Source organism: Diaphorina citri, unplaced genomic scaffold, assembly GCF_000475195.1.
Source record: "Diaphorina citri unplaced genomic scaffold, Diaci psyllid genome assembly version 1.1 scaffold53, whole genome shotgun sequence".
Classification (NCBI taxonomy): Eukaryota; Metazoa; Arthropoda; class Insecta; order Hemiptera; family Psyllidae; genus Diaphorina; species Diaphorina citri.
In genome coordinates, this window is record NW_007377490.1 from 4,106 (window position 1) to 31,190 (window position 27,085).

The 27,085-nt window shown below is 38.9% G+C and overlaps 3 protein-coding genes across 5 annotated transcripts; 1 reads left to right on the plus strand and 2 right to left on the minus strand.

Moving 5' to 3' along the window:
• On the minus strand, window positions 1–6,568 carry LOC103516713. The gene is made up of 8 exons (XM_026828756.1): window positions 6,561–6,568; window positions 6,206–6,213; window positions 5,824–5,998; window positions 3,306–3,474; window positions 1,863–2,108; window positions 1,342–1,488; window positions 923–989; window positions 1–176 (listed from the first exon to the last, which is right to left on the minus strand). The coding sequence occupies exons 1-8, from the start codon at window positions 6,566–6,568 to the stop codon at window positions 1–3; spliced, it is 996 nt and encodes a 331-aa protein (XP_026684557.1).
• LOC103516527 (baculoviral IAP repeat-containing protein 5) lies at window positions 6,478–19,728 on the plus strand. 3 transcript variants are annotated; one of them, XM_008481508.2, is made up of 5 exons: window positions 6,478–6,680; window positions 7,430–7,524; window positions 7,881–8,244; window positions 8,611–8,744; window positions 19,244–19,728. In XM_008481508.2, exons 2-4 carry the CDS (start codon window positions 7,496–7,498, stop codon window positions 8,704–8,706), a joined length of 489 nt encoding a protein of 162 aa, XP_008479730.1. In that variant the 5' UTR covers window positions 6,478–6,680; window positions 7,430–7,495; the 3' UTR covers window positions 8,707–8,744; window positions 19,244–19,728. The 3 variants fall into 3 exon arrangements, with proteins under 3 accessions (XP_008479730.1, XP_008479721.1, XP_017302721.1); XM_008481499.3 differs by lacking the exon at window positions 19,244–19,728 and having other exon boundaries at window positions 6,479–6,680; window positions 8,611–9,065; XM_017447232.2 differs by lacking the exon at window positions 19,244–19,728 and having other exon boundaries at window positions 6,479–6,666; window positions 8,611–9,065.
• LOC103516728 (importin-13) lies at window positions 9,877–26,391 on the minus strand. Its single transcript, XM_008481719.2, has 11 exons — window positions 26,311–26,391; window positions 24,761–24,943; window positions 15,901–16,156; window positions 15,099–15,280; window positions 14,600–14,764; window positions 13,966–14,151; window positions 13,097–13,234; window positions 12,116–12,350; window positions 11,569–11,724; window positions 10,905–11,079; window positions 9,877–10,231 (listed from the first exon to the last, which is right to left on the minus strand). The coding sequence occupies exons 1-11, from the start codon at window positions 26,389–26,391 to the stop codon at window positions 10,120–10,122; spliced, it is 1,869 nt and encodes a 622-aa protein (XP_008479941.1). The 3' UTR covers window positions 9,877–10,119.
• Between the last annotated feature and the right edge of the window lie 694 nt (window positions 26,392–27,085).

Here is a 27,085-nt window from a genome sequence, read left to right on the forward strand (position 1 = left end):
TCACTCTCCGCTTTCATTGTTCCAGGAGCCCAGGGCAATCTGTATGAGATGAGAGAAGAGCGGTTCACACGAGGGTAAAGGAATGCCTAGCTGAGACCAGGCCCGGGCACAGTTCACACTTTGCCGCACAACCTCAGGGTCGCTATGCTGGAGGAGAGAGTCGATAAGTGACGTCACTGGAATACAAAGAAACAGTCTTATTTTTAATTTACTGTCCTGTAAAGAAAAATGGGAAATTCATATTGATTGGTGATTTGTGCTTCAAATAGGTCCCACTAACGATTCATATTGAAATTCAGTCCCGAAAATTAAATTTCGAAACATCCTTTTTCACCCCCGGAGGCCATCAGGGGCGGAAGTCTAAATTTCATTTTTGGGACTGAATTTCAATATGAATCATTAGTGGGACTTATTTGAAGCACAAATCACCAATCAATATGAATTTCCCATTTTTGGTGCTCCCCCTATTGGCGGGAGATCATGGAAAAATGAAAATGTATGGATCATAACTCCGGCCCTGTTTGTCGGATCGAGCTCACACTTGTACTAAAGTACTACATTATTAAATATCTTTAATAATATGTGTCACAAGCAGGGGGTTCTCATTTAAGATTTTAAAGTTGACCCCCCTGGAGCCGCCCCTGATAGTGCTCAAATATTGAGATCCCCAAAAAAAGGTTCCCCTTAAAAATAAAGAAATACGTGTTTTAGGGTTTTTCCGAAATTCAAACGGTTCTCTAGTTTTCAGGGGTGGTAACTTTTTTTTAAACACCCTGTATAAAACATACTGTATACAAAATATGGACTTTCTTTTTCATTATTTATTGAAATCCATATTAGCTAACTGTGACTGTAACACATATTACCAATACATAATAAATAGCTACTAACTGTGATCGTAAATAACAAGCTTTGTACGTACCTAGTGTGATGCTTGACTCCAACTCATGATGAACCGACGACTTATCTGCTTGTGGTAAGCTGAGGGTCTGAAACTTTTGGAAAACAGAAATACGAACAGGCTAATTCTTCTGGGATAAATATGAATCGGATATAAGCAACCTCCGTGACCGAGTGGGTTAATACCCACAAGGCTTGCACGCAGGAGGTCCGGGTTCGATCCCCGGCGGGGCCGAGGGTTTTTTCGGCTCTGTGCTTGGAGTTCCAGTTGGGTCCCGACTTTGCGAGAGTCAATGACCAGTTATGTCCCGGGTTTGAGAGGGTCTAAGTACCAAGTACCTTGGAAAAAAAAGGTCATGCGACCTAACTGGCGTTCGTCCATCGGGATTATGGAGTTTTTGCCCCCTACGTAAAGTTCACAACAGTAATATAGCTCCCTACCTCTTCGGGGATGACTGTCAAAATTTCCAGCACCACCCAGGCAGCTTTTTCCGGTGGTATGGCGGACGTGTTTTGGAAGAGGGACAAAATATCTTGGATGGGAGTCTTCCATGAGTTCTGAATCGTGCGGAGTATAAATGACGCGAGCTGGAACAAAAGAAAAGCGAGAGCATAGCGCATTAGATCATCGAGCACGTATTAAGAATTTAAGAGGGAATCGACGACTTCAAACCGCATAGAGCTGAAAGCAAAAGGCTCTCAAAACTCCATTCTAAGTTTACCCTTACTTAACGAACAAGTTTTTTTTTTCCAAGAATTCCGAAAATTCATAGTATATGAATACCTACAAACTAATAGCTTTTAATTATTATTGTGTGGTTGGTATCCGGATGAGTGATCATTCGGCCAATCGCGTACTGTTGGCTTTACCCGGCCCCACTCAGGCTGGGTGAGATTGATGGGAGCTTTTCGCCGAACGGAGGGTAAAATCCCCGTCATTAAAACCAGATATACAGTGTGACATTAAAAAAGAAAGAAAAACTACTCTTTCGTACCTGGAGTATATACCAGAAGCTGAAGGAGCCCGCACTGTAGGTTTCATGGATAGGATATTCGCCCGGTGCGTTGCTACAGGACAAGGCAATACTGAATAGTTTGAAACAGGTGTCCCGTTCTTCTTTCCTCTCGGATAGGAGGGCCAACAGGATGAGAGCTGTGTGAGTCTCTCCCACACTCACGAATAACGAGTAGGTGGCCGCTAGCAATTCCTGGAACAATCAAATCATATCATAAATCATTTCTAATATTCAATCAAATCATAAATCATTTCTAAAATTAATCAAATCATAAATCAGCCAAGCCTACAATCCTGGACCCCATAGCTCTGAGGAGAAATCCCGTTGGTAGCAGCTCTCCTTAAAAATGGTGTGGTGGAAAAAGTTAACAACAAATCAATTCCGATAAAGAAACCCTTCAACATTTTTGAGGCTACCTAAAGATTACACAGAGTCCCCTGTACTACTGTAATCGGTAAAGTCACCAATCATCACCACTTTCGGTGATACGATGCCGTTCGTAGTAACACCATTCATCCCCGAATTTCCTCCCTCTCAAAATGTAAACATCATTCGTTTCCAAATAGAAATTGAAAACTTTACCCTAACATTACCCTCTTGGGATTCGAATTCTTCTGGCATGGAAGATGCTCTGAGCTACAAAAGGTTGTCTTTCTCACACAAATAGTTTCCAGTATGAACATCAATATAAGACAGGATGAATATGTTTTCTATTTAATTGAATAATAGCTTTCCTTCTTTTTAAGTCTGAAATAGGACGTGGACGTGTATAAATCAAATCATAAATCCTTTCTAAAATTAATCAAATCATAAATAATCAGCCAAGCTTACAATCCTGGACCCCATAGCTCTGAGGAGAAATCCCGTTGGTAGCAGCTCTCCTTAAAAATGGTGTGGTGGAAAAAGTTTACAACAAATCAATTCCGATAAAGATAGAAAACCCTTCAACATTTTTTAGGCTACCTAAAGATTAGAGTCCCCTGTACTACGGTAATCGGTAAAGTCACCAATCATCACCACTTTTGGTGATACGATGCTGTTCGTAGTAACACCATTCATCCCCGAATTTCCTCCCTCTCAGAATGTAAACATCATTCGTTTCCAAATAGAAATTGAAAACTTTACCCTAACATTATCCTCTTGGGATTCGAATTCTTCTGGCATGGAAGATGCTCTGAGCTACTAAAGGTTGTCTTTCTGACACAAATAGTTTCCAATATGAACATTAATATAGGACAGGATGAATATGTTTTCTATTTAATTGAATAAGAGCTTTCCTCCTTTTTAAGTCTGAAATAGGACGTGGACGTGTATTTCATTTATTTTTTTATGTATAAAAAAGTATCATCTTCTGGCTAACTATACTTGATTATCTGATTCTGTACCTACTTGATTGTCCTCGGTAAACTCGCCGCTGGTGGAGATTTGCTGGAGGTTATCTGCTATGGCCGCCACAGGCATGATCTTATGGACGAAACTCATGAGTAGACTCGAGTAGTGATATGTGTTGAAATGCGTTAGGATGTGACTTAACGTTTCCAATGTTGCCTCGCATAGTCTGAGGACAGGGACAAAGTACATCCACAAATGATACTATGAAAAAGAAGTATATTATAATCATATCATTATAAAATGAATCTTTACTTTGCTTATCCTATAAGACTTTAATGTTTTATTTGTATATTAAAATTATACAAGGTAAAACAGGACATGGACTTCGGAATGGTTAGAGGATAGACATTACAAGTAGAGAGACAAGAGTTGAGAACTGTAAGAGATTCGGATAGGCATGGTTGTAACAGAATGTGCCTTGGAATTGTAATTAATTAAGAAGGACGATAGTTGGTTAGAGAGGAATGTTAATAAATGAACTTTGAAAAATTTAATATTTTTTACCTACCTATTATTTATACCTAATTGTTGTCTGTTATTAGGTACTTTTCACTTTGTCTTCGTAGAAAATGTACCTCCTCCTTCCCACCAGCAAAGCCCTACTGAGAACTTTAGAAACTTTTGGAACAGTAGGTATCCTATACTTTTTTTTACCTAAGCCAAATAATTTGCCACATATTCTACACAGCAGTGTGGTAGGTACCTAATAAACAAATCCAAAGTCCAACACTGTTGTGTTGCTGTACCTATAGAAGTGGAAGAAATACCTACTTTTACATCTAGACAGAAATTAAATAGTAATTACCTACCTACTTAGTAAAATTTTAGGAATCAGAAGTGTTACCTACCTAGCACAGTAATAAATTTCAATATAAAAGAATTACAGTGTAATGTTGAGTAATTTATATGTAGCTAAAAATTAAATTGAGACTTAGCCAGTGAAAATAGTTTATTGTCCTCTTCTCTTTGTAATCACAGGTAAGATTATTAAAATTTTTGGACATTTCAAATAATTTTTTAGAGTTCTAATACATATTTACATGGATGCAATGGATTATTTAATGAATGTTACAAAAAGCTAAGTACTTAAGTGTCCACTAGAAATATGTAAATTTGATACTAATTGGCCTTGTGCAAGACTTGCTGTGTTCATGCATTCCAATTTCAACTTGTGCAATATACATTGCTAGTGGATGCTGTTGCATTGGTGGTGGGGATGTGTCCTTTCCTCATAAGGATGGGTACACCCGCAGAGAACAGCATGTTTTTTTAGATAGTCATCCATCCAGATACCAAGCACATAGAACATGTAGGTTTGTAGGTACCTAACAACCTAACTCAGTGAGCATTTATCCAATATCTATTTGCACCAAAGTTTGGAGTTCCATGTTCTTACTAGAGCAAGCATAATGGGACAGTCTAAATAAAACACAAGGTACTTATACAGGCTTTGGCTCTATTATCAATACTAAATTTTTTTATTATTATTACCTGAATCCAGGTGATAATTTTCTATAACAGATCATCGTAAAACTCACCTTTTCGGGATGAAGTAAATCCCATAGTAAGACCCATATTTGCGGTGAGGTCTGTACTCTGTTCAACCAGTCATGAGCTTCTTCTTTTTGCGTCGAGTGATAAAACTGGAAAATTGCCTGCTCCAAGTTTAGGACCGATATTTCCATGGTTGGAAACAGTTTTCAGCCTTTCCTATGATAATCCTATCTGACTGCTGATGGGAAACTTCTCACATATTTTCGTCAATGACCTTATAGCTGTAGTAGAAGTATGTGATAAGAAAACACCGGAGTAAAACACCAGAAACACCTTCTTTAATCAAAATGGAAAATTAGCCTGGATTGGATAAGCAGGAAAAGTGGAAAACTAGGAAAAATCGGGAGACGGAACTTTTGGGCTGCGCAGTGTTGCATGTTGCACTGAAGCAGGGTTGCCAGATTGGTCATATGGGATTACCGTACGATTTTTGTACACATTCCAGGGTTGCCAATTACCGGAATAAGTCAATCTTTATGTAGTAAAGAGTGGCCTCAGTTGGTTTTAATAGCTTTGTATTGATACCTGATTTGATAATAATCATTACTTACTTACCTATTGGGTGAACATGCCACAACTCCAACTTATTAGACTTGGGCTTAACCTATCAAATTTCAGCACTTGTCTCATAAGCCAGCCTAGTTAGCTTGGTTGGTAGCGCGCGTCGGCCTTGTAAGCGCTAGGGGCGGATTTTATCCTGAAGGGATAAGGTTCGTTCTCGGAAAGGGTAGCTTTCTCCTATCTTGTCTTCCTTCTTTCTTCGATTTCGGGACAATAAGACCTTAGCAGTTAAAATTCCTTCTATAAAACCTCTTAAAAAATCTCATACTGACCTGAGTACAAACTTGATGAACTGCTGCTTCAATTCGGAGGAAGCACGATGCGAGGGATAGTCATCATCTGCCAGCACAACGCTCATCCATCGGTACAAACTATACCTCTTAAAAAATCTCATACTGACCTGAGTACAAACTTAATGAACTGCTGCTTCAATTCGGAGGAAGCACGATGCGAGGGATAGTCATCATCTGCCAGCACAACGCTCATCCATCGGTACAAACTATCACAGTATTTCTTGTTCAGGGCGAGAATCACGTCTGATAAACTTTCCAAACAGTTGCGCGGCGCATTATCACCTGAAGACAAGGAAAAACAAAAGGAATTTTTATTGTGTCAAGCATTATGCTTGTCACAAATGTCGTTCCCCACTCAATACAATACGCTAAATTTTATGACTTGACTTGGACTCGAACCACCAACCTCCAGATTTTTTTTCTTCGTAAAATGGGGTGTTATTCTTGGACCAACCTCCAACCACACGCAAACTGAAACTCCATACAAACCTATGTTTCTTATACGACACAGTTCAACACGGAAAAATCAAAAATGTAAATCAAAATCAAAAATCAAGTAATCAAGAGGAAAAGGGAAAAAATAATACCATTTCTCCCTTCTCCAGTGTTGCCAGTCGAAAAAAAATCCCTTCGTAGCTACCGGCCGGGAGAGTCGACTGGTCGACTCGACTCATCCTTTTTGCCGTTATTTTTGAAAAAGAAGAAAAAAACGATTTCTGGATTTTCTATTCTAATTTCTAAAAAGCTACAAAAAAAAAATAAAAAATACAAAGTACAAAATTGAAAACGAAAACTGAAACTGATTTTTTTTCTTGCAGTTACGTGTGACCGCTATAACAAATACCTGTTCATCTTCTATTTTTCCATTTCCTTTTATCCCTTTCTCATCAATAAAGTATAAAGTTAGGTAATGTTCTTTTTTCTTTAATATCTCATCATCAGCAGTGCCCGTAAGTTGGATTGGGTAAGTTCCCATAAGAAAGGCAGAAAGCTAGGTATTGGAAGGTCTTCAGAAACTTTCCTTTAGATTACCTTCTCAATATTTGTTGCCAGTGGGCAGTTTAACACTAAACTTTACTTATCTCGGACATAGGACATGGAGTGACTAATAAAACAAGAGACACTTGCTTGGAAGTGTAATGATTACACTGCTTGACCCTCAGAAACTTTCCTTTAGATTACCTTCTCAATATTTGTTGCCAGTGGGCAGTTTAACACTCAACTTTACTTATCTCGGACATAGGACATGGAGTGACTAATAAAACAAGAGACACTTGCTTGGAAGTGTAATGATTACACTGCTTGACCACCCATACAGATGGGCAAGTCCTAATATCTAATTTTTGGGGGTCCAGGGGTCCTTATATCATTATTTCACTTCTGGTCTAGTGGTTACCTACCATTCAAAAATCCATCATCAATATTAAATACATCTTTAGAATTAACTTAATGGATAGATCTTGTTGTTTCATCAAAGAGACCCTTATCATACCTATTTGAGTTGAATGTGGCAGAATTTTCAGGAACTAACCCTTCCGGTCTCAAAAATCCATCATCAATATTAAATACATCTTTAGAATTAACTTAATAGATAGATCTTGTTGTTTCATCAAAGAGACCCTTATCATACCTATTTGAGTTGAATGTGGCAGAATTTTCAGGAACTAACCCTTCCGGTCTCATTTATGAATGTATCTCCTTTATTGATTTCAGATGCTGATCTTTGCTGCAGTGAGAAAATAATTACCTATTGTTATATTTATTACATCATTCAGAAACATGGTCCAATTGAACACCATTAACTTTAGGTATGTTTGATGTACTCTGATTATTATCCAATTACTTTGGATTCTTGAGTTGTTTGTTTTCCCATCTTGGTAACCAGAAGGGTATGGATTCTGATCCAGCCAAGGTATGAAATTTTATTCTCATTTATTATCTGAGAATTTTACCTCATCTAGTGGTTACCTTCCTCTCAAGAATGTATTGCAAATTTCTTTTATTAGATAGGTAGGTACTCTGATAGTTATTCCCAGATTTTTCGCGGACTCAACGAATTCAATACCAGTGCCATTTACCTCAACTTTAGGAGCAGGATCGGCAATAGTGCCTCTGATAGTTTTGCACATTTTTTCACTAATAATGTTGAATATCTTTCTTGCAGAGATTATGCCAAAAAGGAGAAAGCTCTCTTACAGGCACTACAGATGTACAACATTGAAATTGCCAGTCCAATGATGTTTTACACCAATAGACTTGCCACCTTTACAAATTGGACATTCAAAAGTGGTAACTGTACTGCAGAGCATATGGCTCATGCTGGATTTTATCTTATACAAGACGACTGCACAAAGTGTGTATTCTGTTACAAAGAACTTGATGGTTGGGAAGTCACTGATTACCCATGGGATGAACATAAATCTCACAAACCAGACTGTCCTTTTGTCCAGTTGAACAAGAGAGATCTGACAACCTGTCATATTGATGAATTTATTGTACTTAATAGTGCTGTTGTCAAAAATAAGATGGTAAGCTCGTTTTATTCCATTTCTCTCTTCTTGAAAAAGTGTATAGTTGACATGGTAGATGTAGGATATGGAGGTTGGTGCTTTGAGTCCAAGTCAAGGCATCAAATTTAGTAAAGCTTATTCATTGAAGAATAATGTAATGTAGTGAAAAGCATTTGTGCTTAAAAAATCCTTTTTAAACACATGAATGTTCTGTGAAATGCACAGTGAAACATGGTTTTGATTGTGTTGTGTTACATACCTGTAAAAATCCATTTCAGGTTTGAATCCTACAAGTTCAAGCTGTAAACTTAGTAATATTAATGAATATGAGCAAAACACTGTACACATGTCTGATAAATACTGATAATATTGTGTTATTTTCAGATGGAGACACTACAACAAGGCAAAGAAGAACTTACCCGGATGTTTGATGACTTCAAGGCAAAAATAACAGAAAAGATCAATAGGGTGGCATTTTGAAGATAGATGTAGCTATTAGGGTTGAAAAGATTTTACAGGCTGTTCAACCTCGAACTGCCATAGGGTATTACCTCCTAAAATGAGTTTTTAGCCCAATAAAGGTCCCCAGTTTAGATGAGACTGACTTTTTTTCCCCACGACTAAGTTGACTATTTCCCCACTTTTTGGGCCCATCAAAACACTCTAATTTTATGCAACTTCTTTTGATTCCTCAAAGTTACATAAGAAGGGTGTTGGACCTGTACTGCTGTTGCTTTTCTCAGGATGTTGGGTACAATTTCTGGTGAATTTTTTACAAGGATCAAGGATGGGGCTCAACCACTTTTTTTTTCTTCGCTGATAAAGGAAGTTCGAAACACGCTGATTTCAATAGAAATGCTTAAAATTTAATTTGAGGGTTCCTAAGAGGAGAAATCTTCGTTTGAAATTTTCGAATTTTGAAACGCACAAAATTTTCGCGGGCAGCCATTTTTTCGCGATGACGTCAGTTCATGCGAGGTCGTAAACCATGGCTGCTTCAACGTTATTTTTTTGCGACCTTTGAGCGACATTTTAGGGGATTTAGGGACCGTTTTGGATGTTTTTGAGTGCGCCAATGCACTTTTTGGGTACTTTTACATCGGAATAGGACTCTATCTCGAAAAAAAATGTCATTTGGTTGAGCCCCTATAATTTTCGCGGGCAGCCATTTTTTCGTGATGACGTCAGTTCATGCCAGGTCGTAAACCATGGCTGCTTCAACGTTATTTTTTTGCGACCTTTCAGCGACATTTTAGGGGATTTAGGGACCGTTTTGGATGTTTTGGAGTGCGCCAATGCACTTTTTGGGTACTTTTACATCGGAATAGGACTCTACCTCGAAAAAAATTGTCATTTGGTTGTGCCCCATACTTGAGAATTAGCTAGAAAATTGGCAATGTACCCGATTTGGAAATCAATTCTCATTCATTCCCCACAACAGCTTGTTCTTAAATCTACCTTTAATTTCTGAGTGCTGCCAATTTCGATCAATCCTTTCACTGAGCCAAAACGCATGTTTTAGGAAAGAATATCAAAAAATTGGACGTTTTTTAGCTAGGACATCTGGCTCTTCTTATTTCCTTCTATCCCACAATGGGCCAAGATTTATCAAATAACACTATCCTAAGGTATACGAATGACTACAAAAAGTTACGATTTCAAAAAGTGAAATTTAGTTTAAATAAATATGAAGATTGTTAATACTTTTACGTCTATAATACGTGTATGTTAATATTATGGGTTTGGATATGCACTTTTTAGGTATAGGTAGGTAGGTACTTCAATGTAAGTAGGTACCTAGAATTTACATAAGTACATGAATAAACCTCTCTCTACCAGAGAAGATTACAAAGCCTATTCAGTTGTTCTAATTTAGTTGGTAATTTCAACTTCCTAAGAAGCACATTTGAGGAAGGGTTGTGATGTAGTATCTGTAATAACTCCACGACATATGAGAGCAAATTCCCGCACAATTTCCAATAGCTTTCTCTTGTTGGTTCTCTCTCTGTGAATCAGAAAAAAGTCACGAAAACGTTATATTTCGGCCAGCATAGTTAATTTCGAGGATAGCGCGTCTGCCTTGTAAGAGCTAGGTTGCGGGATCGATTTCCGCCCGGGGATTTTATCCTAAACAGTTGTTAACGATCGTTCTTGAAACGGCTGAATTTGGCCTATCATGTCTTCCTCCTCTTTGCTTTATCTTTAAGGAGGATAGTACCTTAGCCGTTACAGTTCCCTCTACCAAACCTTCTAAAAGAAAGAGGCAATTTTCCTATATTTATACAATAGTGCAGCGGTTCCCAAACTTTTTTTTTTCAACGCGGCCCCCTTTTTTTCCAATTGTGAACGTTCCGCGGCCCCTTTACTATATTTTACGTGATCTTCCCGGGGGTCGCGAAGTCCGTCACAGCCTCCAGTTTGGGAATCACTGCAATAGTGTTGTGTGTGGCCATGGTTAGGTTTTACTTTTTACAGAGTGTTACCTGAACTCACTTTAGGAAATACATGAAAATATTAGCTTGGTTGGTAGCGCGCGTCGGCCTTGTAAGCGCTAGGTTCGTTCTCGGAAAGGCTAGCTTTCTCCTATCTTGTCTTCCTTCTTTCTTCGATTTCGGGACAATAAGACCTTAGCAGTTAAAATTCCTTCTATAAAACCTCTTAAAAAATCTCATACTGACCTGAGTACAAACTTGATGAACTGCTGCTTCAATTCGGAGGAAGCACGATGCGAGGGATAGTCATCATCTGCCAGCACAACGCTCATCCATCGGTACAAACTATCACAGTATTTCTTGTTCAGGGCGAGAATCACGTCTGATAAACTTTCCAAACAGTTGCGCGGCGCATTATCACCTGAAGACAAGGAAAAACAAAAGGAATTTTTATTGTGTCAAGCATTATGCTTGTCACAAATGTCGTTCCCCACTCAATACAATACGCTAAATTTTATGACTTGACTTGGACTCGAACCACCAACCTCCAGATCCACAAGAAAAAAAGAGATTTTTTTCTTCGTAAAATGGGGTGTTATTCTTGGACCAACCTCCAACCACACGCAAACTGAAACTCCATACAAACCTATGTTTCTTATTAGAGTACAAACCTATGTTTCTTATTAGAGTACAAATCTATGTTTCTTATTACAGTACAAACCTATGTTTCTTATTAGAGTACAAATCTATGTTTCTTATTAGAGTACAAACCCATGTTTCTTATTAGAGTACAAACCTATGTTTCTTATGAGAGTATACACCAGAAGTTGGCCTTCTATGTTTCTTATTAGAGTACAAACCTATGTTTCTTATTAGAGTACAAACCCATGTTTCTTATTAGAGTACAAACCTATGTTTCTTATGAGAGTATACACCAGAAGTTGGCCTCTGTTTTGAACTGCCGTCAGCATATTGGGCCTGTCCCGACTCATTCCAACAAAGGTGACTAGGAATGTAGATGCCGCGTTGACAGTTCCTGATTCCTGGGCGTTGAGACTGGATATGGCTGGGACAGAGGGAATAGAGTTGTCAATTTTACATAAAAAGTGTGTCGTGTGTCTGATAACCGTAAAAGATTAGCCTAAAACTGAAGAGGGAAATACCTTGTATCTACATGTATGTAATTATGTATGTTTCATAGTGACCTGAAAAATTTCCATGAGAACGGAAAATCTTGCTAAACCTGGAAAAATAATAAATAAGTAATGTTGTTGTTATAACGGCTTCAGCTGTAGCCGAATGGTGATGGCAGACTAAAGACACAATATCTTTTTTATTTCCCCCTGCCATACACCGGAGTGATGGTGTCTAGCCATGTTTAGTTGACTCGTCCAGAACCGCAGAATAAGTTATCACACTGATAAGCTTTCTAGTGGCCCAAAAAGAACCATACTTACCACACATAAACATGGTGTCAAAGTTAACATTCTCGTTTTCCACCAGGATGGGTGAGTTTTTCTTCATCAGGGTGTGCATCATATGGAAGAACGTATCTAGAACATCCCCGTGTTCGGAGATTTGGGTGTGAGGATCCGGGGACGAGAAGATGGAGAGGGTGAGATGAATGAGTTCCACTATGACACAGGATAGATACCCACGCAGCTGTATGTTGCTACTGTACAGGAGAAAAAACTGAAACATACATCATTAAGGCTCAGTCACCCCTATGTCAGTGTGGGGATACCCTCACAATTCAAGACATCCTATTCTGTCTAGCGCCCTATCTGACAAAGTTGAGAGTGTTGACTCCCAAATCCTATATTTCAAAGCCCTCTACTTATACAACCTAACTTGGTGGTATTGGAGCAAACTGTCCTAGTGCTAAAGCGCCTAAAAGGAAAAAAAGCTCAGTCAGATTTAAAGGTAGCACCCCCGCCTTATATGCACAGGTCGCGGGTTCGATTTCCGTCCGAGGCTAACTTTATCTTAAACAGATGATGTTCGTTCTCGGAAAGTCTGGCTTTCTCCTATCCTGTCTTCCATCTATTTTCGATTTCAGGACGATAAGACCCCCGTTATAATTTGTTACAACAGTTGACCTCCTGAGCTCTTTCAGGACAGAAATTCTAAATTTAATTGTTGGTTCTGAATTTCAATATGAATCATTGGTGATTAGACTGATTAGTGAAACCTAGATCTTTAAAATACAAATCACCAATGTAAATGATCTGCCGTTCTACTAACCTGTCTAGAGATGTCGAGTGTTGCTTTGTGCGTTGTTACAACAGTTGACCTCCTGAGCTCTTTCAGGACAGAAATTCTAAATTTAATTGTTGGTTCTGAATTTCAATATAAATCATTGGTGATTAGACTGATTAGTAAAACCTAGATCTTTAAAATACAAATCACCAATGTAAATGATCTGCCGTTCTACTAACCTGTCTAGAGATGTCGAGTGTTGCTTTGTGCAGATGAAGTTTGTGTGCTACTAGGACCAGATTGAGTAGACTAGGTACACAGGGGACTGCTCTGTCTCCTATTGTTATCACCGCGAATTTCAATACGCTGCATAATATCTGCGAACATGCCAAACAGTATTTAAAATCTTTTCTTAAAAAAGGGGAAAAATGAATGTTTGAGTGACGTTTTTATTTCGTGGCAATGACCCAACTGCTACATTAGAGGCTTGTGGGTCTGTGTCGTAGCATGCCCATTCCGTAGTATGTCCGGCGAATTTCAATACGCTGCATAATATCTGCGAACATGCCAAACAGAATTAAAAATCTTTTCTTAAAAAAGGGGAAAAATGAATGTTTGACTGACGTTTTTATTTCGTGGCAATGACCCAACTGCTACATTAGAGGCTTGTGGGTCTGTGTCGTAGCATGCCCATTCCGTAGTGTGTCCCTCATCAGATGGGCGATAAGAGACACAATAATTCCCATTTAGGTGTTATGTTTTTAGATTTAGATTCGAAACAGGTTATTTATATGTCCCTCATCAGATGGGCGATAAGAGACACAATAATTCCCATTTAGGTGTTATGTTTTTAGATTTAGATTCGAAACAGGTTATTTATACTGACTTGAGCCCCTCATCAGGATATGAAGAAACTTTTGGAGCATACATTTCAATGCCAAAGGGCGGCAAGGCTCTGCCTTTAGTGTATGATGGTGATATAAAAGGTATTAAGATGGCCGAAAGCTGCGGGAACGTGATTTTTCAGTGCATTATTTTCGAGTGACAGTGACGTTATATTAAACCCATTAAAGGGGTGGGGAGGGCGATTGAGTGGTAGTATATTTACCTCGATAATATTCGCATCTTCGTACCACACATTGACTACATTTTCCAGTGAGGGCAACAATGACTCTAGGAGTTCCAATACAATACTGGGCGACGTGTATTCCTTTTCCGTGCTCTCCAAGCCTTGAAACAGGGCACTCATTATCCTCAGGTGAAAATTAACCTGAGATTTCACAGCAGGAGATGTCTGGAAGACAATGAAGTGTGTTGTGAGCGTAACAGTATCTCATGAGTCCTGTACAAGTGACTCTGTACCCATGAGTAGAGGTGTGTTTACAAACTCGAAGCAGAGCTGTATTAATATGCTTGAGATGTGTTGTTGTGAGCGCCACAAAAGGTTTTTTTACCGGGTTTAATAGAGGGAACTGCACCTGCTACTTAAGGTCTTATCGTCCCAAAAGCGAAGAGAGAAGTACAGGATAGGAAAAAGCCAGCCGTTTCGAGAACGAACGGAACGAACCTTAGCTGTTCTAAGATTGGCCCGTGCGAGAATCGAACCCGCGACCTAGCGCATACAAGCCAGCCGTTGCGAGAACGAACCTCATCTGTTTAGGATAAAGATAGCATCGGACCCGCGACTTGTGTTTAAAAGGCAGGCGCACTACCCTTCAACCTAACTAGGCTGGCAAAGTTACCTCTTTGTTCTGACTAAGCTGATGCAACTTATGCACATATGGTTGAATGAAAGACCCGAGGGTTTCTATCACAGAGGATTCAGGCAGAAGCGTACACACTTTGCCGATGATATACATAAGACGAGCACATTCTCCTAGCTTCAGAGTACCGGTAGCTAGCGCCCCCTGGAACAGAAACAGATAAAGTAGGAAATGTAATTATTTTCATCTAATATTTAAATATGGTCGGCATTTCTTGTCAGTCCCTTCCAGGCAGTCATCTAAGCTTCCACCCGAGAGAGGAACCATTTCCATAAATGGCATGGGTTCATAGAGCGTTGTGTAGAGTGAAACATACTGAAATTGAGGGGTTTGACGTAAAACCAACTTATAGGCTGTAAAATTTACACAGCTTATAATTCGTTTTTGCGCCAAATTGGAAACTTATTACCAGGAATGCGCACTTGAAGGTTAAAACAAGACTTTTGAAACGCCCTAATGGATATTACAAAGGTCTCACCTGACAGGCAGCCAAGATAAGAGGTGCGAAAGGTCGTATTGAGGGGGCACAGTCCCGCGTTATATCTTTGAGTGCCATACTAGCGGATGGTGCAGCATCAGCGTGGCTTAACCCGGCTACTAGGAGCGGTAACATATCTGCCATTACATCACTGTTCACATCTATCCATTCAGCGTATGCTCCTGAAATAACATGTGTAAACTCATTAACATCCTGACAAAAAGTTCAGGAAATTGGACTTTTTCTCGTGCCTCGCCATGGTTTAGAACAGTGATTCCGAAACTGGGGTTCGCGGCCCCCCGAGGGGGGCAGTGAAGGACTTTAAGATCCCCGGGAAGATCACATAAAATACAGTTAAGGGGCCGCGGAGCCTTCACCATTAAAAATTAAAAAAAAAAGAGCCGCGAAGAAAAAAGTTTGGGAACCGCTGGTTTAGAACATTTTAGTGCGGGGACTTTCTGGTGTTCTCGTGTTGACCCAGCATCGAAATGGGAAGTATTGGTGCAGGGACTTTCTGGTGTTCTCGTGTTGACCCAGCACCTAAATGGGAAGTTGGGAGGTATTGGGTCTCTTCTCGCCCATCTGATGAGAGGCATACTACGGGATGAGCAAGCTACAACATAGACCACATGCGTCTAATGTTGCCATTGTTTCATTGCTTCGAAATAAAAACGGCGATGAAACACACACACACAAAAAAAAACTAACGCGTATCTATGAGATGTCTTGTATAATGTATAGGATCTGACATCATGTACACAAAGTACTTCATCAAGTACAAGTACAAGTACAAGTTACCTACCTATAGCGTCAAGCACAGTGATGACAATCCTAGTGTTGAGTTCGGCCAGGGGCAAAGTCTTGATGGTTTGGAAGAACGAATGTACCCACTTGTCCGCTGTTTCTCCCGTGACATCTTCAGCGACCGCGTAGAAAGCGTGAATGAGAGATTCCAGAGGTTGCCAATGAGATTTGAAGTTACCCTCGTCCAGAATTTGTTTCAGTTTGAAGAGAAGGAGTTCGAGAAGTTCCTCGCGCAGGATAGAGGAACAATGAAGCTGGAATAGGAAAAGGGATTTCTTAAACAACAACTCATGACAAAATGATAAAGGAACAATGAGGCTGAAAGAAGAAAAGGGATTTCTTAAACAACAGCTCAGTGACAAAATTTTGAGATACAAGAATTTGAAAAATCACATGGTCTTCAAAAGGCGAAAGACGTTGATTTCCTTACTGCCCTTGAGACCTTTGATCAAAAGATACATCCTAAAATCCTAAAAGCGACCTCACTGCAAACTTTCTGCAACTTTAACCGTAGAGATGAATTCCTAAATAAAATAAAATGCTTTTCCCCCATCTTTTGTTATGTGTGGCGCAAAATATTTTTCATTTCGCATCAAGGACAGAAATTGCCAACCTAGCTTGGTTGATATCGCGCCTGCCTTGTAAGCGTTAGCCCCGGATTCGATTCCCGCCTGGAGCGGATTTTATCCTGTACGGATAATGTTCTTTTTCGGAACGTCTGGCCTTCTCCTATCCTGTCTTCCTTCTCTCTTCTATTTTGTGACCATAAGACCTCAGCAGTTACAGTTCCCTCTGCTTGGGTACGGTAACCTCAAGTCTTGGGCGTTATATCACTGGAGAGAATTCGAATCGAATTTTCCATACTTCAAGTTAAATTGCCTCTGAATGTAGCATAATATGTATGATTTTTTTCGTAGTAAAACTTTAGGTTTAAAGATTGCTTTTAGTCCTATACTCTACTCTATGCAACTGCCTCGGTGGTTCAATTCCAGCCGAGGTATGGAATTTTATCTATATAAATAAAATTGTAGATTTGTCTGTACATTGCTTAGAATTAGGCGGTTCAAAAACGTGAAGAAAATGGCCTATTTTGTTAAGAGGCCCGTTTTTGTCCTCTTTTCACGAGAAAACGGCTCAACCGATTTTGATGAAATTTCTTGTGGTTGTTAAGAAGAGTACTCGGGGTTACATAGGCTACTTAAAATTGTCACATTCCATCCTGATTCAAAATGGCGGCGGTTCAAAGTTGTGCCTATTATGATGCACTGTGGGACATGTCAGGGAGCGCGTAGCGCGACCGTGTGTGTGTGGTGGATGTGTGTGATGGGTGTGGTGTGTGTGTATGTGTATATGTGTGGTGGTCCCATACAAAGGACGGGTCAATACAAAGGACGGGTCAACCACTAGTCTTCAATATAATTTGGGAATTTTACCACAATAATAGTAGTAGCCCACTGCTGGAGTAAAAGGACTTTTCACTCCTATGCGGGCAGTATAAACAAGCACTATTGATATTATTATTGTTATTACCTTGGAGAGTTTCATGTTGTGTACAAATGATTCATGTTCGTCGTTCTTGTCATCCACAGTTCGTTTGATATGGGGCTGCAAGGACCAACTGTCCGGATCTCCCAGGTTTGTTGAATCCAACTCGGAGTCCACACGTGTGTAGACCAACATGTAGGCATTACTGGACGTGTGACTTGACTTTTGAGCCTTGGGAGGCTTGATTTTTTTCACTCCTACAAGAGAAAATAGTAATGAAATTTTATTATTTATTTATTTACACGCTAAGCAACAAGGCCATGTGTAAGTAGTAAAATCGTTAACGCACTTCTCTGATGAACAGAAGGACGAGGGTGTGGTCCCAGCCAAGGCCTGGAATTTCATTATTAATTTTTTACTTTTTCGTAGTAAAAAGAAGCTTTTTCTCAACTTTTGTAATCAATTCCCTTCTGATAGGAGGAAGCCAGCCGTTCCGAGAACGAACCTCATCTGTTCAAGATAAAATCCGTCCCGGGAAATGAACCCGCGACCTAGCGCTTACAAGGCAGACGCGCTACCAACCAAGCTAACTAGGTTGGCAATTAGAATTCTTAGTTTTTTCAGTTGGATACCTACCATCCATAACATCTTCCTCAGGTCCAAATTTCAATCGGTTTCCTTCGATTTTCTCCACAGTTTCATCGTTGAATTTATACCAATGCCTGGATGTACCATCACATATGTGGGCTGCAACAATGAGAACATTCATATGAATTCAACTTGCAATGTATACTCTGATTTTTTTTTAAGAGGTTTGACAGAGGGAACTGTAACTGTTAGGTCTTATCGTCCCGAAATCGAAGAGAGAAGGAAGACAGGATAGGAGAAAGCCATCAGGATAAAATCCGCCCCGGGCAATCAAAATCTCATCTACATGATGCCGTTTATTTCATTCCTTAATTCCCAGCCGTTTCTGAGATATAAGCGTGGTTCGCAAATCACGAACCACCCTGTATATATAAAAAAAAATCCCTTGCTGCTTAGCGTGTAAATAAATAAATAAAAAAAAATATGTAGTAAAATAAAAGAGAAACACCAGGTATGTGTAGAGTTATTCAGAGCCGCTCAGGACAAAGAACAAGTGGAAATCATGATCAACAACAAACTAATTCATTGTTTACGTTATTTTATATGACTAGGGTTCTTAGGGATTTTCCGAAACGAAATTAACAATCAAAGACGTTCCTAAGACATGGCACTAACAAGGTATAATAGCTACAACAGGTATTTCACATCTCCTCACCTATCAAACACGAATCTCATCAGCTGCAAGTTGAGAACCTTGGGCAAATACTTGAGTCGAATCCTTCGTCCCGCGTTCTGCTTCTTACCACACCGGTTGCAGAAATATTGGTCATCCCCCTCCAGAAGTTCTTCCTTCAGAAATTCTCGCATACTTTCGTCCAATGTTTTACACACGTTCACAACTAACTCGTAGAAAATCTCAGACCTATCCGTCTCGTTACCACACGCGAAACATCTGAAAGTAAAGGAGAATATCTTTAGAAAGAAGTTTGATAGAGGATCTTAGGGACCCTCTGTAAAAACGGAGGTCTTATCGACCCGAAAGGAAAGAGAGGAGGACAGGATGGGTGATCTAATCACACATAATTAGATCATGATACAAATGATCCGTACGATGTACCTACGCATCGTGTGAACCTACCTCGACATCATTTGCCTTGTATCTATGGGAGAAAGTAAGTCATTTCGAAAAAGAACCTGATCTGTTTTTTAAGATAAAGTTCTCTCCGGGTGGGAATTGAACCCTCGACCTGGCGTTTAAAGTTATACAGGCTGTTCAACCTCGAACTGCCATAGGGTATTACCTCCTAAAATGAGTTTTTAGCCCAATAAAGGTCCCCAGTATAGATGAGACTGACTTTTTTTCCCCACGACTAAGTTGACTATTTCCCCACTTTTTGGACCCATCAGAACACTCTAATTTTATGCAACTTCTTTTGATTCCTCAAAGTTACATAAGAAGGGTGTTGGACCTGTACTGCTGTTGCTTTTCTCAGGATGTTGGGTACAATTTCTGGTGAATTTTTTACAAGGATTCTCATTCATTCCCCACTACAGCTTGTTCTTAAATCTACCTTTAATTTCTGAGTGCTGCCAATTTCGATCAATCCTTTCACTGAGCCAAAACGAATGTTTTAGGAAAGAATATCAAAAAATTGTACGTTTTTTAGCTAGGACATCTGGCTCTTCTTATTTCTTTCTATCCCACAATGGGCCAAGATTTATCAAATAACACTATCCTAAGGTATACGAATGACTACAAAAAGTTACGATTTCAAAAAGTGAGTTTAAAGTTGCCTGCACAGTGAAATCAGGGCACTCGCACACAGGTTGACATTGGTTGGCAGCACACAGAACTGGCAGTGAACACAGTACAAGCAAGTTAGGGGAAAAATCGCAAGTAAAAACGACTCTGAATAGTCTGAATTGAACATACACAATCGCTCGCGGGAAACTTTTTATACTCACTTTGTTACATAGACATATTCTCCAGAGAAATAGTCCTTGATGAAGTTTTTGATGTGAGGTAAACTTTGTACTCTGAATTTTTCTTCAACAAAATTCGACAGAAAGAGTTTGGAAAATTCCTGAAAACAAAAAAAGAAACAGGAATAGGTACATCATATTATGAATGAAAACTGAAGACTTTTAGACATCCCTTAGTATTATCATCAAACTATCTGTTTGCTTTACTATGAAGGAAAAGGAGGAGAAAAAAAGGGGAAACATACCTATCTGGGTACTAAACAAAAGAGTTACCCCAGATATAATCCAGTTGCAAAAATGTATCTGACCATTATCACTTTTTATTTTTTAGTTTATTTTTCTCTCTATTATCACTTCCAAACTGGTTGGCTAAAAAAAAAAAAAATTCAAACTACCAATTGTATGTAGCTCCATATTACCTGTGCATCTTGTTGGTAAGATCTATCAAGACCTAGAGTGAGCACAGTTTATTTTTCTCTCTATCATCACTTCCAAACTTGTTGGCTAAAAAAAAATTCAAACTACCAATTGTATGTAGCTCCATATTACCTGTGCATCTTGTTGGTAAGATCTATCAAGACCTAGAGTGAGCACAAAGTCTGTGGGATCTACTAGGAGTTTATTGGAATGTTGCATCAAGGCAAACAACATCTGTAGATGACCGATTGCAGTTTGAGGTTCATAAAAGCCACTGAAGCCAAGGCTAGGATTATTTTTCTCTTCACTGTCCTCTCTGGGATTCCAATCCAACACAGCTTTTCTATTGAATGAAACAGAACATACTTAAATAATTTTTAATTGTGTTGAGCATATATGCTCGTCACAAATATCATTCCCCACTTGATACACTCCACTAAATTTCATGACTTGACTAGGACTCAAACCATCAACGTCAAGATCCAGAGTCCACCATGCTAACCACTGCACCACTGAGGTTGGTTTTGAGAAATGTAAATATTGCAAAGATGTTCATGTGTATGTAAATGTTTAATCCATCTGTGTGTTTATAATTATACTTATTTAATCACTTGACCAGCATACATGGTCAAGATATTTACACAGTTAGGTTTACTCAGTATCAACTAAACCTAGGGGGAAAACTTACCTAAAAGGCAAATTGTGAAACCAAAGCTGAAGAAGGCTGTTGACATAACAAGTGGCTCCAAGATTTTTCAGTCCAATGAATTCATTTGGATCCCTTAACTCTTGATCGGGATCAAAGTCATCAGAAGAGTCATGCTTTTGTTCATTGAACCATCTTGATTCACCAAGAGAGGCCAAACAAAATGGATTTCCCTTGCAGTTCCGACTAGAAATAATACATAATATCAGATTGGGGCAAAACTATGGACAAAGAAGTGGTTTCACTCACTTGTAGCATCCCCCCTGGACAAAATCCTGTGAGATCTCCATGATAAGTACAAGTTCTTCTGCAGAAATATGTACGAGGAAGTACAAAGTAAAGATTCAAGTGCATAGGTAGCTACTAGATTTGCTTACAGATTTGTACTGGATGTACTACAACACTACAAGTGGATAGCTTCAAGATTCATTGCACACGCTGGATGCGAGAGAGAGAGAGAGAGAGAGAGAGAGAGAGAGAGAGAGAGAGAGAAGAGAGAAAAAAAGAAAAGGAGTGGGAGTACATCTGTGGCAGAGTTGACCAATTCAAATTCTTCTTGGCTCATGTCAGCTCTCTTGAATCTAGTTCCTCTTCCTAATACTATCATTCATTTGTTCTTTTTTGATCTCTATAGTATTTATTATTATCAGTTCACTTCACAGTTCAGTTCAGGTCAGGAACAAACTTTTTCAAAGATCAAGTCCCAACATTTCGTGAAATGAGGTTCACCAAAAAATTGAATTTTTATTGCTAGTTCTAAAAAATATTGTTCAATAGGTATTATAGGTAATTAAAATCCATCAAAATAATTTTTATTTATTTATTTATTTATTTAATATACCTTATTTATACACAAGGTTAAGACTAAAAAGTCCCATTATGCCAACAGTTTAAACAGGCCTCATTTATTTACATCAAACAAAGTACATACATAGGTTTAACAATGAAAAGGATGGAGAAAAATATAAATATAAAAAGGATATTAATCAATTTACTTGTTTGCAGCTTCATCACCTCCATTAACTTGCCTGGATTATGCTGTATACTCGTATAAATTTTCTTCTATAAATTTTCTCTCCGACTTTCTTTTCTCATTCTTGAAATACTTGAATAGAAAGGCGAAAAGGGAGGGAGGGAGAGAATTCTATTTTTTTTTCTCGAGAGCTTCCCAACGTGTGTACAGAGGGGAAAGCTCTGTTTTGTAGAGTGCAGAGGGAAAGCAAGGTCTGTTTTGCAGAGTGCACTTGACATTTCTTACTCGGAACAAGAAGTATCTGCAGCTCTCAATTTGAAAAGCGGTTTATTACATAGCGGGTAGCGGTTTCTTATGTACATTTTATTTTTTCAAGCAAACAACCAAACATGGTTCATACACAGATATGTCTTTTGAACGAACATTGGACGACAGCCTGGATGGGAAGAAAAAGAACAAATAAATCTTGTTTATTGTACCTACTGCCTTTTCTAGCTTTCAAACCAAAGCCTTTATTTATTGAGAGCATGTTTAGAAATAGATAACAATCAAAATAGATTATCGAATAGAACCTATTTCACAAAGAAGACGCCTACATCCCATCCTCACTTGAGTCCTAACTCCTCTTTATTCTGGTTTCAAGCTAAGCTCATGAAACTCAAGTACGTAGGTAACATACCGAAGTCTTTTGAACTCTGTGAAAGCCCCTATATCTAATACATCTCAGGAGTAGTTACTTATTTATTTTATTTTTATTTATTTAATATACCTTATTTATACTGTCGGCTAAGACTAAAAAGTCCCATTATGCCAACAGTTTAAACAGGCCTCATTTATTTACATCAAACATAAGTACATACATAGGTTTAACAATGAAAAGGATGGAGAAAAACATAAATATAAAAAGGATATTAATGGTGATAGCCACCAAAGAGGTTGCCACTAAAGATGTTTGAGGTGAAGTTATAAAGCCCACCATACACTTTTTTCCGAATATTGGAGACTTCATCGGACCAGGTTAAATTGTTATTTAAAATAATTCCCAGATTTTTCGCGGACTCAACGAATTCAATACCAGTGCCATTTACCTCAACTTTAGGAGCAGGATCGGCAATAGTGCGACGCAGGCCTTCTCTGCAAATGAAGAGAGCTTTTGTTTTAAGGCTGTTGATGATGAGTCCATGATTCTTAGCCCAGGTAACTAGGAGTTGAATATCGTTATTAAGATCTGTGAGAGCCTGGGTGTAATGATTGTAATCAAATGAGATGTATAATTGAAGATCATCAGCATACAGATGGAAGCCGCACGACCTGAAGCAAGTGTGTATATCGTTAATGAAGAGTGAGAACAGAAGGGGGCCCAGAACAGACCCCTGAGGTACACCAGAGATGACAGGCTTCCACTGTGATTGCTTTTTCTTGGAGTCCAGGACGCTCTGGTTACGATCAGAAAGGTAGGATCGGAACCAGGATACAACCCCATCACTAAAGCCGAACGTTTTCAACTTGGCCAGCAGTATTTTGTGAGAAACTAAATCGAATGCCTTGCTAAAGTCGAAGAGAACCAGTATGGATGCCTTTTTTTTATCCAAAGCAAACTGGATATCGTCAATGACTTTGAGCAGAGCTGAGCACGTACTATGACCGCTGCGAAAACCTGACTGGAATATCGAGCACGTATTAAGAATTTAAGAGGGAATCGACGACTTCAAACCACATAGAGCTGAAAGCAAAAGGCTCTCAAAACTCCATTCTAAGTTTACTCTTACTTAACGAACAAGTTTTTTTTCGAGTCGAAAATTCATAGTAGATGAATACCTACAAACTAATAGCTTTGTAGTTATTATTGTCCTCACGAGACCGAATGCACACTGAAACACAGCCACCGCGGCTCAAATAAACACAAAAGGCAGCGTGATGACTATGGACTATGGAGGTTCCCTAAAAGATGAAAATTAAATTAAAAGAATTCTCTCCGGACTTACCGAGATGCAGAGCCTGTTGAACACAACTTTAGGCCCGGTCGCATAGCACAGGACAGCGTCCAGAATTTTCCGCTTAAGGGTTTCGTAGTCTTCGGTAGGGATTTGTTTCCAATCTCGCGAGAGTTTGGTGTGCAGCGTGGTGGCTGCGAAGTATTGCGCTTCTGAAGCCTAAAAACGAAGGAAATCGTTGAAAAACGAACTGAGCGCTGGAAAAGCTAAAGGAAACCTTTTTCAAAAGTGATATTTGTTCACCTAAAGGAGATAAGTACTAGCATCTATGCGTAGGTAAAAGAATTACATCTCCACCTCTTTTCAAAATGCTTTCTACATGTGACCAAAGATAGAAACAATGGTACGTATGTACAAATGTACATGAGTGACGGCGCGCTAAAGGAGCTAAGTGCAATGCTAAAGAAGCTAAGTACAGTTCAGCAGTAGATTTGATTTCACGCTATGGAATATGAAATTGGGATTTTTACGCAAGTCACCGACGCGACGCCGTTAGGCCAAAAATATGAAATTCAAACATAGTTCAAGTCTTCAAGCTACCATAATCGCAAAACTCGATCTAGTCGAGGAAGCACCAGTGTTTAGACAATTTCGTGTGCGAATCGCGTGCTATCAGTCCAAAGTGCAAAGTATCTTTATCTCATAGTAGCGGAAATTGTTTATTTACCTCTGTCGAACCTCTTGAAAAAAAAGGACAGAAATTTCCCCTCACCAGCGTGTCAGCAATGTCCTGTCGATAACAGCGAAATTTCTCCTTGTCCTCTGCACTCCACGATATATACCCTTCCGAGTAAGAAGACTTCCGTAGCAGAATCTCCACCAGTGTCTTGTAGATGGGAACAATGTCTTTGGTAAGCTTGGGTCGTACTTCGGGCGGTTGACCCACAACCTCTGCCTGATAGGGGGAGAGAGAGAAGAGTTTTTATTAGAAACGTAAACTGTGATAGGCAATAGGATTGGTCATTTAATTTTTAATAGATGGATCTGGTGGATACACGCTCAGCACATGGCCAAGATCAAAAGTTCAAGTTTGGTCACGAGGAATCAAGATGGAATGTCCTCTGACACCTACTGTTATTTATAACGAGGAACCGCGAATTCAATATAGTATACAGGGTGTCCCGAAATTTATACTTCCTCGGTTTTTCTTGGAACCAGCTTGAATAGGGAAGAAATCCAAAAGCACGTAGAAAAGTCTTGAATTTTAGTTGCTGTTATTTTATAGAATTTAAATTTTACTATACAAGGTGGTCCACAAGTATCTAAAAGAGGTGTCAACTTAAGGGTGGCACTTTTTTTACCACTTCTGCAATGGTGTGATTGTGACCTTGGGAAATTTTCAAATAACTCTTCCAGGTTCAAGAAGAAGTGCAACACTTACTAAAGTAACTATTTTCTGGAGCTAGAACATAATTACATGTAATGAATAATAAGTTCCTTTTTTCAGCAGCTCAGCATTTATCATCAAAAGAGAGGTAAATGAGTGGTGGAAATTTTGTTTCATTATCACATCCAATCATTTTATTAAGTAAAGAAAGTCAATTTTCGTGACACAACTTTATCCAAGCTCTTAGCAGGGAAAAGAAGGATTTCTGGACATGGTCAAGATCAGTCCCAAGTCAAGAGAGTGTTGCTCTATGTACCTCCTTCTTCCCACCAGCAAAGCCCTACTGAGAACTTTAGAAACTTTTGGAACAGTAGGTATCCTATACTTTTTTTTTACCTAAGCCAAATATTTTGCCACATATTCTACACAGCAGTGTGGTAGGTGGTAGGTACCTAATAAACAAATCCAAAGTCCAACACTGTTGTGTTGCTGTACTTACCTATAGAAGTGGAAGAAATACCTACTTTTACATCTAGACAGAAATTAAATAGTAATTACCTACCTACTTAGTAAAATTTTAGGAATCAGAAGTGTTACCTACCTAGCACAGTAATAAATTTCAATATAAAAGAATTACAGTGTAATGTTGAGTAATTTATATGTAGCTAAAAATTAAATTGAGACTTAGCCAGTGAAAATAGTTTATTGTCCTCTTCTCTTTGTAATCACAGGTAAGATTATTAAAATTTTTGGACATTTCAAATAATTTTTTAGAGTTCTAATACATATTTACATGGATGCAATGGATTATTTAATGAATGTTACAAAAAGCTAAGTACTTAAGTGTCCACTAGAAATATGTAAATTTGATACTAATTGGCCTTGTGCAAGACTTGCTGTGTTCATGCATTCCAATTTCAACTTGTGCAATATACATTGCTAGTGGATGCTGTTGCATTGGTGGTGGGGATGTGTCCTTTCCTCATAAGGATGGGTACACCCGCAGAGAACAGCATGTTTTTTTAGATAGTCATCCATCCAGATACCAAGCACATAGAACATGTAGGTTTGTAGGTACCTAACAACCTAACTCAGTGAGCATTTATCCAATATCTATTTGCACCAAAGTTTGGAGTTCCATGTTCTTACTAGAGCAAGCATAATGGGACAGTCTAAATAAAACACAAGGTACTTATACAGGCTTTGGCTCTATTATCAATACTAAATTTTTTTATTATTATTACCTGAATCCAGGTGATAATTTTCTATAACAGATCATCGTAAAACTCACCTTTTCGGGATGAAGTAAATCCCATAGTAAGACCCATATTTGCGGTGAGGTCTGTACTCTGTTCAACCAGTCATGAGCTTCTTCTTTTTGCGTCGAGTGATAAAACTGGAAAATTGCCTGCTCCAAGTTTAGGACCGATATTTCCATGGTTGGAAACAGTTTTCAGCCTTTCCTATGATAATCCTATCTGACTGCTGATGGGAAACTTCTCACATATTTTCGTCAATGACCTTATAGCTGTAGTAGAAGTATGTGATAAGAAAACACCGGAGTAAAACACCAGAAACACCTTCTTTAATCAAAATGGAAAATTAGCCTGGATTGGATAAGCAGGAAAAGTGGAAAACTAGGAAAAATCGGGAGACGGAACTTTTGGGCTGCGCAGTGTTGCATGTTGCACTGAAGCAGGGTTGCCAGAT